The sequence below is a fragment of the Vicia villosa genome, linkage group LG7, assembly GCF_029867415.1.
Source record: "Vicia villosa cultivar HV-30 ecotype Madison, WI linkage group LG7, Vvil1.0, whole genome shotgun sequence".
Lineage (NCBI taxonomy): Eukaryota > Viridiplantae > Streptophyta > Magnoliopsida > Fabales > Fabaceae > Vicia > Vicia villosa.
In genome coordinates this window covers 113,342,939-113,355,303 of record NC_081186.1, presented here as the reverse complement: position 1 = coordinate 113,355,303, position 12,365 = coordinate 113,342,939, and the positions used below count along the sequence as shown (strand labels likewise).

The following is a 12,365-nucleotide window of genomic DNA, read 5'->3' as shown; positions in this document are numbered from 1 at the left end:
ACCATGATTAAAATTGTTTTAAACTCTATCAACCTTTTTTACTTGATTTATGATTGGGAAAATAGACGATTGAAATTTAGTTTTATTCTTTTGTTAATTATATATTTTATTTTATTTTGTTTTGTAAATCATACTAGTATTTATTTTATTCTGTATTTTTTATCATACAAATAAGTTGTTTCACTTTTATTTATCTTCAAAATGTATAAACTTTGTTATCATTTAAATTCCTCTCCCAAATTAAGTGTTATTTGTATAATTCACACGGATTAAAATTAAGTGTTATTTGAATATTAGAATATGTCACATAGATTAAAAAGTGTGATAAACGAGAGATAATAGTTTGTAAATTTAACAAGCATTTTACCTGGTAATAATTTAGTTATTGATTAATGAAACTGCAAATAACATACTAATAGTTTGGAAATTTAACAATTTTTAACACAAATTTTAATGTGTTTCCCAGATTTTAAAAACTTTACAAATCATAAGATAATATATGTTTATAACCCATTGTTAAATTATTTAATAAATACAATTCATTTGAACCATTATCACAACTTTTCTAACTAAATGAATTGTATTTATTAATATTGTGGCTAAATTCTCTTATTTAGGGTTTTTAAAGACATTTCATCATCTTATTTTGAATCAAATGAATTAAATAAGAGACATAAATATTTTTCTTTATACTTATAATCAAAATATTAGGACTAATTTATTCATAAGATCAAGAATTTTCAATTAACTAATACTTCCTCATTTTCAAATTTAAGAGTGACTTTGTCAAAAAAAAATATTTGTATTAAAGTTATTTTACAGTTTTAATATATTATTAATAATTTTTGTCAAAGATATCTTTTATTATTTATTTCTCTCCTTTTAATTATTTTTTATTCTATAATATTATTTTTGAAGGATATTTTTATAAAACTATACATTATTTGACATTTTTATAAAGCAATAATTGTATTTTTTTAATTTGTGTTAAATGAACAAGACCTCTTATAATAAGGAACCGATGAATATATCATATTTTTAATAATTCAACGAATAACTTGGATTGCACCATCATCAACTAGGGAAATTAGAATATATTATGATTTTCACCATCTCAACACTAATTTTAATTGTTCATTGTAGTGTTTCAAAGAAGAACTTGGATTGCGCCATTATCAACTATGACGATTATTTATAAGTGAAAATCAAAATTTGTTGAGAGCTACGGTTCTTTTATCAAACAATAAAATCAAAATTTTTATCAAAATTTGGTGAGATTGGGCTAGGGTTCTTTTATCAAACATATAAAAAGGGAGAATCAATGTTTATTATATAAAATCAAAATATTTTCAAAATATAAAAGAAATCAAAATATTTTCAAAATATAAAAGAAATGAACATAAGCTTTTCTAGAAAATACTTCAAAATGTGCCAACAATATTAAATAATCAAACTGAGTTTTGATCCTAGAAAATACTTCAAAATGTGCCAACAATATTAAATAATCAAACTGAGTTTTGATCTTTAATGTATGAATAAAAATGATTTGTACGTGATTATCAATGTGCCAACAATGTTAAATAATTAAACTGAGTTTTGGTCTTTAATGTATGAATAAAAATGATTTGTACGTGATTATCTCCTCCGTTCTCAAACTTAATTTGTCTCATCATTTTTATAAGAAGAGAGATGTTTGCCTTAGCAAATTGATTCTAGTCTTTACGACTCCATAGGGACTGCCTCTTGTGACCTCAAATAATGAGCTAACCTCGAAGAATTTGTTGACTCCAGATGTAAATAGTTCTTTAACTAAAGCCGCTTTTGAAAAAAATTCTTCATGTTTATAAATTGCTTTGAATTCACTTCCATTATGGCACCATTTGACAATCGATGCTATGGGCCAATGTGGCTCAAAAGGACATTCTCGACCTCCTCACCTGGGAGTCAAATTAAAACTCTTGCTATTTGGACAAAATTCTTCAAACCCATTATTTTATCCACCAGGATATCGACTGGGAGAAATGGCTTTGAACTCATTGCATACCAATCAAATTCCTGCCAATATCACTTTTTACCTATGAAGATAATGTATGTCTGGCTATTGACTCAATGATAGAGGAAGACTACATATTATGTTTAGACTCTCATGCTAAAAAAAGTCATTCAGTTGAATCCTTTCAAATTCAAAATTTCTTTTTACTTCACATTAGAATTTGAAGACTGATGGTCTGCTTACTACAAAAATGTTGTCGTAGATATTTGACCATGTTTCAGCATCTACGTATTCTTTTTCCCGTCTGCAGAAATCGTCCTAGAAATAGGTCAAGGTACGCACATCAAGGAGATTCAAACTTTTCAAAATTTCTTCGAAATAGTGTATCATCCTTGTTAACTTTGTAGGACAATTTCTTATGCGAATTCTTTAAAACACGAAATTATTAAAACAAAAATCTCAAAACTCAAAACTCAATTTTCAATCTTATGTGAAAAAATATGAATTTGCTTTGGAATTTTTTCTTTCCAAATTACCACCTTTACCAACTATTGAGTTTGGCTTAGCTTTTCAACTGCGCCTCCAGAATGGTTTTTTGCGGGGCTTCGTCAGCCTTAGATAATGATTAAAAAAAGCCTGTCCATAGAGTAGTTTCGACTAAGTATTACATACACACTTATCCCTTACTCTTGAGAGTCGGTCTTGAACAAGTTCAAATTAAATCCACCATTTTAGAAGGTGAAAAAAAAAAGACTTTTGATATTGACTAACTTTCTTTAGCTCCTTATTACTCATTTCTGTCGAAATCGTGTAGCTCGACCTATCGTCCCAAAAGAGTCGAAAATGGAGATCGAAAATGTTGATAGAAACAAGGAAACTAATGTAACACCCGTATAATTTTAATTTGAATATTAGATTAATAATTATAATTATTATGGATTTTATGAAAATAATGGAAAAATGATCGTTTATGGCATTTGGGCCATGTAAAAGATTAGTAAGAAGAGGGGGTGTGGTGTAGTAAAGCCCTTACTAATTTAATATTATTTTTCATAAAATAATTAGAATTGGGAAAGAAGGAATAGAACGTGAAAAGAAGAGAGAAGTTGGAACACGAAGAACGTGAAAGAGGAACAAAGAGGAAGAGACAAAGATCAAGAATTTGGCTAAGGTAAGGGGGGACTCTTCCGATTATTATCTCTTATTGTGATTATAGATGAATAGTATATGAATAGTTGTGTTGTTGAGTCAATTTGATTTGTATGTCAGAGTTAGGTTTTGGGTTCTAAGAATTGATTTAGATTTTGGGATTTTGATGTGTGAATTGATATAGGATGATAGATTAATCTGTATGAATGAATCCTATGAATGAAAACATGAAAAATGGATTGTTTTAGACTCAAAATCGTGGACTGGTATGAGTAGAAACGAGTGAGAATTAGACTGTTACGAAACTGCAGAATTCTGGGCATTTTTCTGGTTTTTCGCCTATGGAACAGTGTCATACGCGTATGGGATGAGGTCATACGCGTATGAGGGACATTCCCCAAGGGCTATACGCGTATGATACGCAACTTCCCTGTCCCAAATACCATGTACTGGTGATTTGCGTATGAGGAGCGTATGAGGATGCTCATACGCGTATGAGAAATTTTAAAGAGGAAATTGGTCCTGGTGATACGCGTATGGCAAGGTTGATATGCGTATGAGTTGGTTTTTAGGCCATTTTGGATTCTGGTGATACGCGTATGGTACGCGTATGGGATTGGTGATACGCGTATGGCTTCTGTATGTGAAAATTCTGTTTTGTGATTTTCTGGAAAGTTCAATGATGCGTAACTTTCGATCTGTAAGCCTATTTTGTGTGTTGTTTGAGAATGAGTAAACCTTGTGATGTGATCTTGTGGTTTATTGATGAATTGATTGCATTGAATGATGTTAATGTATATATGTACATGCTTGATAATGATGATGATGATGATGATGAAATGAGTATAGATGATGCTACTCGTAGAATGGTGATGATGAAAGTATGTTATATATATGTTTGTATGCATTCATAAACATTGATGAGGGCTGAATCCTAGATGATGAGAGGATTCACTGAAGGGCAGAATTCCCATTGTGTGGAATTTGTGCTGGCAGGGCCGTATCTGGATGATGATAGATCGGTCGGTGGATGATTCCACTGGTGATGTTTGGTACCACATGCATAGAGTCAGTTACATTCATATGCATGAACTTAATAACATGACTGAATGTATTTCATTGTTATGTTTTGATGATATGTGTGTTTGTGTGAATGGTGGATTATCTGAATATAGATGAATTGGGTGAATAAGATAACTATTGATGTATTGTTATTTATAATGCAATAATATTTGTTAATTGCGAATGAGACTCACCCTTACACTATATTTTTCAGATTGAGGATTGCGGTTTCGACTCGGTGAGGATTAGCTCATGAGTCAATGTGTCGGTTAGCTCCGGGTCATGCTCTGATAGATGTAACACTGGGGGAACGCTGTTTTTAATTTATGATATTAACTTGTCATGTTTAATTTATTTTGAGGATTGAAAGCATTAATGATGTAATGCTAGTTGACGATTTATTCCGCTGTGTAAACATGAGTTATTAATTTATGAGTGATGTTAAGATGTTTTCTTTAGTGAATGCATGACGTACGACTGATGATGTTTATTTTAATTATTATGAATTGTGACGCCCTTGTGCATGTTACTCTGATCTTATTTAATTAATTGCCGCGGGGTTAGAAGGGTGTTACAACTAACCAGCCCAAGGAAACAAAAAAGTACATTCTCTAAACCTTTTCTTTCTTTCAGGATCATAACTTTTATTTTCTTTACTCCCTTTTCACCCTCATTCTAACTTGCAGAATCGAAAAAGAGAAAGTAGTTCCAATACAACTACTCCAAAAAGAAAGCAAGGAAAGAGAAAACCTCTGTCGTTCTCGACAGTGAAAGGACCCAGGTTTAGACAAAACTTCGACAATTACCAATGTCCTATTTAGTAATTATTTTTATACTCATAATCATCAATGTCTCAGTTTGACTCTACAATTAAATAAAAGAATAATGAAGAAGAAGTTGAAGATGAAGATGATGAGAAAAATGATTGTGATGAAATGGAGGAAGGTAACATCATACCTCCTAAGTACTAGATAGAGTGGCAAAGAATGGGTGAGGAATCACAACCTCGTCCAACAAAGAAGAAACAATCTCACATTCCCAAAGCAAAAACCCAAAAAAGGCCAAGAAAAGTACAATTTGTTGTTGACGAGGTTAAACCACTGAAGCACTTTCACTTGATAAATAATTTATCAAGCCTCACCACTCGAGTAAACACATCAAGCACCATCAGTTGAGTAACATACCAACCATCGTCACTTGATAAAAATCTTGTCAAACATCATCGCTTTAGCAAACACATCAAGCACAATCACTTAAGTAATATCAAATACCATCACTTGATAAAAACCTTGTCAAGTACCATCACTTGAGTAACATACAAAGCACCGTCACTTGATAAATAACTTGTCAAGTTCCATCACTTGAGAAAACATATCCTGGAACATAAATACTGATGAAGACTCCTCTTAAGAGCGTTGTTAACATCACAATCAGTTCAACATGTCACTGCAGTCTTCATACCTGCAAGCATATTGATCTACATTTCTTACTGTATTTCCTATTAGCCATCGCTTTTCTCATAAGTATGTTAAAACCTTAAATCTCGTTCTATCCTCAATTATTTAGTAAGATTGCCATTAACTAGTACTGATAATGGATATGTTTTTAGCATTTATCTATCCATCTCATTCATTTATGATGAAACCCCATCTTTGCCATAACAAAGTCAAGCAAATTTCAATCAATCGAGTTGTAAACATTCTAGAAGTATGCTTTAAATAATAACACTTCTTTTTATTTCTAGCTTCATTCACAATTTTGTTTGCAATTAAGATCCCGTCAAGAATTTTCCTATTTGATAGGAATGTCGTCTAAGTTTCTAATATAAGTGACATATCAATAAAATTAGCCTATAATCCAATATCTTCATTGGATTTCTCTTATTCGGTATCAACACCATAAAAGAACAATTAGTGCCCTTAACCATCCTTCCATTTATGTGAAATTTTACCTTTATCCTAAACAAGTATTGATTGCTATCCTCATAAACTATCTTATTCCCAAAATGTTCTTTGAACTTTCTCTGAATTCGCTCTTACATTGAGTATCAGCGACAAAAATGCTTAAAAGTCTCATTTTTGTTTCCTTTAGCTTTGTTACCTTTCTTCCATTCATGTCAAAACTTAGGATTTCATTATATTTTTTCTCTTGTTTAAACATCTATGAAAATATTTGGTATTTACATCCCCGTCCTTTAACCATCTTGATCGTACCTTTTTCCACTTGATATTGAAATTAAGTCTCAAAAAATCGTGTAATTTTACTAAAATCTCTCTTGGGTTTCATCCCCTTCTATGGATTTGCCTTAGATCTCTAATTTATTTAGTTTTTCCTTTGCTTCTATGATTCTTCTTTCCATATTATGAGTTTGTTTCTTGTTCCATTTGTTGAACCTTTCCTTGATCTTCTTTAGCTTTTCTTTCAACACAAACATTCCACACCCTTCCACCTTCATGTCTTGTTAGTTATCAATGACGAAGTTATGATATCACTTGCAAATCCTTCCAACAATTTATCTTACGAAAAGGTTTTAGTCCCAATCTTAAAGTGATTTGCATAACATGATAGGACAATGATCATAGAATTCCTTACCTACGCACAATAGATGACATTTTGGCCATATTCTAAACCATTTGTCTAATATAAGGAACTTATTCAACCAATTCATCACTAAACCCCCGAGTCTAGACCATGCGACTGCGAGCCTTCTGCCACGAAGCGAAAAATCTACCAACTCCACCTCTGATATGAATCGTCGAATTCTTCCACTCTAAAGTTGCATGCACATATAAACTAATCATCCATATTCATAAGTTACACAACCATAATATTTAGGGGAGTTTTAATACTTCTTAATCATCCATATTCGTAAGTTACACAACCATAATATTTAGGGAAGTTTTAATACTTCTTAAATAAACATGAAAAACATTTTCGGAAGGATCATTTTAGAAATGATGAAAATGAAAAATTTGAGGGATTTGATATTATTGAGAAGTAGATTAAGAATATCCCTAACTAAGTAAAATTATACAACTCATTTTTCTTTCAATGAACCCCAACTATAAGGCTCATTTCCGTCTATTTGAACCATCAATTAGGCTCATTTCTATTGGTTGGAACAACAGTTTGGTCTGGTGATGAGTTGATCTAGGGAGAGGTTGTTTAAGTGTTGAATGATGATGTGTGATTGCCAATATTAGATATAGTGAGAAGTAAAGATTGAAAGATGGAAAGTATAATTTTTAATTTTTCTAGCAACATTAGTGGAAAATTGCTGATATAAAGATAAAGAAAGAGTGAAGTAGAAATTGCATTATGTAGACACAGTTTTTCAAATCCAACTATTTATACTATACAGCCAACAAAGACCCTTTTCTTGCATCGATGAAGAACATAGCGAAATGTAATACTTGGTGTGGATTGTAGAATATTGTGAACCATCAAGTTCTTGAATGCAAGTTGTGCCCAATGTCATTAGGTTGAAGACATGTCTACCTGGGTATTAGGTATCACATGTTGGAAAAAAAATCCTTTAAACTGGTGCCAGTAGATCTGGGAAGCATTATTTACATATAAGCCATTAGGTCTAAAGAAAAATACAGTTTTCTCAAGGGTTTATGTTACAACAAGGTGCTAAATATCTAGCTTAATGTATACCATAATATGCACAATTTGGTCCAAAACTTTTTGAAGAGTATGAGTAGCTTTTACTTTCTCTTAGCAGATGAAGATACTTCGAAGTAAGTTGGTCCAGGGGTCTGCGGGCAGCTAAGAGATTGAATCAATTCTTCCATACCCATCACTTTAAACCTGGGAGGTTTTTTCAAAGCAACGTTGTCAACCCGGTGCTCGTAAATCTTACCCTGTTTATCAAGTTTATACTCAGATGTCCCATCAAACCTACCGTGGCTTTCCCATGGAACTCGGGGGATCCCGTGAACGGTCCAGCGAACCATAATTACATTCTCAACAGGCTGCCACACACTGTTTATGTCTATCCATAAAGCTTTGAAAAATATCTTGCCATGAAATCGTAGGTTCCAGAATATGGATTTGTAATTCTCAATACCCATAAACGTATTCAGAGGATCCTTCAACACAATATCATCCCTGGAAAAAACAAACAAATTTAGCAGATCAGAGTAGAGAAACATGAATATGGAGTTTATTATATTAAAACAAGCATATAACATAACCAAACTATATCATGTTCCAAGCAACTAGTGGGAAGACATATTGTATTTCATACATTGAATGAGGGTAGAAAGAGGCTTAGGTCCTATGAAGCACGAATACCGGAAACACGACACCGATACTGACACGTTGACACCGGAAACACGACACCAATACTGACACGTTGACACCGGAAACACGACAACAATATTGAAACATCGACACCGATAATAATTCGAAAAAATGAATACATCAAATGTAATCACAAGTGTCGGACACAGACACCAACAGAGACACACAGGTCTCTCTAGAAATAAGTATGCCCAATGACAAAGACTCCAAGAAGTGTAGTTTGGCCCTACTGGTCCCTTCCATTCCAAACACCGGGATGCTAAATCACACTAAAATATGTTTGAACCTCTTTTGACTTTGAGTTATAGCATTGAGCATAGCAAGGATACCATGCAATAACTCACTGATCATGTTTGTTTTTGAATCTCTATTCTCAATACTAATATTTTACGCATTCCCAATGTGAAAATTGCCCATAAATCCCCCTTCGATGTTCTTCCCCTCCCTGCACCGCCCCCGCAATAAACCCAAAACATGATTGTTTTCTAATTTGGAATAGTGATCTTCAACCAAAGAGTAACAACGACCACGCAGAAGGTCACTTGTTCATTTGACTGAATCATTACAACTCCAGAGATTACTTGCCAATTTGCAATATTACAGTAACACCAATTAAACCTTATCCCATTAAGTAAAATCGGCTACCTGAATCAACTTTCACCATAATCTTCTATCTAGGACCCATTCACAAAATTGAACTATTTTTAATTGATGATCACAATTTCAAGAATCAACTTTCACTATAATCTTCTATCTAGGACCCATTCACAAAATTGAACTATTTTTAATTGATGATCACAATTTCAAGAATCAATTTATCTATTTACTCATATTATATCTTCCAAACTCATCCTTGAAAACCTATCTCAAAATTGATTTCTATCATCTACATATCAGTATAGACTAAGCAAAATCATAACATCCTTCTAAACTCAAAACACAATAACATGTAATTACGCAAAATCATGAAATAAATGAAGCAAAATCCAAACCTATAGATATCAAAGCTAAGTTCCTTGTAAAACAGATCAGGAAACTCCTCCCTCAAAGTTCGTATAGCATATCCCATATTCACATAATAATTCTGTTTTTCTTCCTCTTCCTCTTTCCTCGACCGCGAACCACTTTTCACCGGAACCGAAAACTGACCGAACTGCTTCACGTTCCTATCCAAATCCAAATCCAAAACCGCACAATCCTTTACCTCGTTAGAAAATTTCACCCCGTTCTTTGTTCCAATTGCGTTCAATTTCGCACAGGGTTTGAAACAGTGAAGTTTCCTCAATCTAGGGTTAGGGTTTTGTGCGAATTGAAGAGCAACGTGTATTTCAGGGTAGTGTAATAGAAGCGCCATTGAAAAAGCTTAGAAAATAATAAAAGAATTTAAAAGGAAAAATTCGATTATTTAATGAAGTGAAAAAGGAGATTAAGTTGTGGATAATTGGATTAATTGAGTTATTAAGCGGGAAAATGTGTGATGGGTTGGTTGGATTAGGATTTTTAGGATAGATATTTTGGGCGTTTTTTTTATAAATGGAAAAGGTAGAAGACTTTTGTGGGGGAAAAGGGAAAGTAGATAAAATGGATATAGATGAAGAGAAAGAAACAAAAATGAGGATAGTTATGTGTTGTGGAGTGATAATGAAAAGGGTGTAATAATTGGTGATGAATAATTTAGGATGATTTCTATGTTGGTTATATTTTAATTTTATTTTTCTCTATTTGTAATAGTTTGGAAAGTTTGATATTATCTTTCATAGTTTATAGAATTTTATGGTGTTAATCTTTTAGAAATCTTAACTCAAGAGCACTTAAAATATTAATGGTCTCTTCCAATTTCACTAGACACAAAAGTGTTACATTTTTTGAAAGAAAAAAATTCTAATCATATGTATGGGAAAAAATTGAAGAAGCAATTTATTTAGAGAAAAATCAAAGAAAAAAAAGAAGAAGTTGTTTTAACTGTCCATTACTACTAAGGTATTTATGAGTTATGTATGTAAGGTGAAGGATTAAGTTGACTACTATTTGATATATAAATTGAAAATAGTGAAAAAGTAAATAGTCATCATTGTGCAACATGGTAACTAGGATATCAAGCGAGTTTCGATAGATTCGGAAAGTTCAACTGACGTCATATTCTATATAAAGAAGACTCCTCTTCATTTTATTTTACACCATATTTTTTAATATAAACATCTATATTATTTTTCTACTCCCTATGTTTTTGAAATTTCCTTTTCATTATAATTGTTGTAGTGCTTATAGACTGAAAAACTATTCTAAGAGTTGTGTTGTACTTATGATGTGCTTAATCTCTTGTATTCAAGTGTGTGTTTATCTTGTGTAAAGGATTTAACGATTGTAAGTTAAACCTTAAAAAAGCTTGGGTGAAGATTTTGAGCAAAGTATGTGTAATAGCTCAATTTGTAGGTTCTTGAGTTAAGCCTACGTGAGGTTCTTGAGTTAAGTCTGCGTAAAAACTCTATTTGTAGGTTCTTGAATTAAGCCTGTGTAAAAGTTTTTTTTTGTTGAAGGTTCACAAAGTGATCCTATAAAAAGCTCAAGTGTGATTTTATTGAAACTCTCAAGAGAAAACTCTTAGGGAGGCAAAAGTAGGCCATGTAGTTGGACCGAAACTATGTAAATATCTATTACAATATCTCTATCCTTTCTCTATTTATTTGTCGTTATTTATTTTATTTTCGTTGTATATTTATCTTCTTTTCCATCTTCTTTCTATCTTTCTATTGTCATTTCTTTATTTGTTTATCAAAACTAATATAACCATTTTAAAGACTAAAATTTTTATAAATTATTTTTGAATTTCAAATAACACAACTCAACCCTCTTCTTTTGTAACTCAACCCTCTTCTTTTGTTTGAAGTCACTTGATTAGCAAAAGTAATTTAACAATTTGAGATGCATCATCAACTTTATGGCAGAGAATAAAATTTGTCATCTTAGAAAAATGACCAACAACAAAAAAAAATGCTATCATTGGCATGTTTTTTCTTAGGTGGCTAAAACAAAATCCATGGAAAAATTAACCCGAGGAGAAAAAGAAATATAAAGAGGGCTATACAAACCATGAAAGACGCTTTTAGATTTAGCCTTCTTACAAAATTATATACCTAAAACAATCTAAATGCACATATATCAACAATGAAGGATGTGAACTCACACTCCATGAAAGGTGCCAAGGAAAAGAGAAAGGTGTAACAGAATTCTGTTACATTCAGTTCAAAGAGAAACGAAACTCAGAGAAAGTAGTAAAGTAAAGTTTTCATTATCTTGGATAAGCTTACAAAATGAGTGGAGTATAGTTTATATACAACAGGGAACAATCAATGATAATAAGACATGTGGCATTAACTAATCAACCAATAGTAATAAACTAATAGTGTAAGCTAATATGCCCCCTCAAGTTGGACTATGGATGTCACAAAGTCCCAACTTGGCCAAGATGGTAGATAGAGCCGGAGAATGAAGTGGCTTAGTGAACATGTCAGCTAGCTGGGCAGAAGTATATATAGGGAGAAGATGAATAAGTTTGGAGTGAATTTTCTCACGAATCACATGACAGTCGATCTCTATATGCTTGCTACGCTCATGAAAAGTAGGATTGTGTGCAAGATGAATGGCAGACTTGCTGTCACAGAACACAGCAGCAGGTTGAGGCAGAGAGATTTGAAGATCAAGAAGGAGATACTGCAGCCATTGGAGTTCACAAGTAAGGGAAGCAAGGGCCCTATATTCAGCCTCAATGGATGAACGAGAGACAGTCTTCTGTTTCTTAGATTTCCAACACAAAAGATAGGAGCCTAAAAGAATGCAAAAACCTGTAACAGAC

At 32.5% G+C, this 12,365-nt stretch overlaps 1 protein-coding gene across 1 annotated transcript; it reads right to left on the bottom strand.

Annotated features, from left to right (window-relative positions):
* Positions 1-7,501: 7,501 nt before the first annotated feature.
* Positions 7,502-10,033, bottom strand: LOC131618315 (uncharacterized). The gene is made up of 2 exons (XM_058889563.1): positions 9,505-10,033; positions 7,502-8,317 (listed from the first exon to the last, which is right to left on the bottom strand). The coding sequence occupies exons 1-2, from the start codon at positions 9,864-9,866 to the stop codon at positions 7,915-7,917; spliced, it is 765 nt and encodes a 254-aa protein (XP_058745546.1). The 5' UTR covers positions 9,867-10,033; the 3' UTR covers positions 7,502-7,914.
* Between the last annotated feature and the right edge of the window lie 2,332 nt (positions 10,034-12,365).

Bases quoted from the DNA above. Each gene is read 5' to 3' on its own strand.
- LOC131618315 (XM_058889563.1), bottom strand. From the start codon at position 9,866: ATGGCGCTTCTATTACACTACCCTGAAATACACGTTGCTCTTCAATTC. The intron at 8,318-9,504 runs GTTTGGATTTTG...TGTTTTTTCCAG, and splicing joins CTTAGCTTTGATATCTATAG to GGATGATATTGTGTTGAAGG.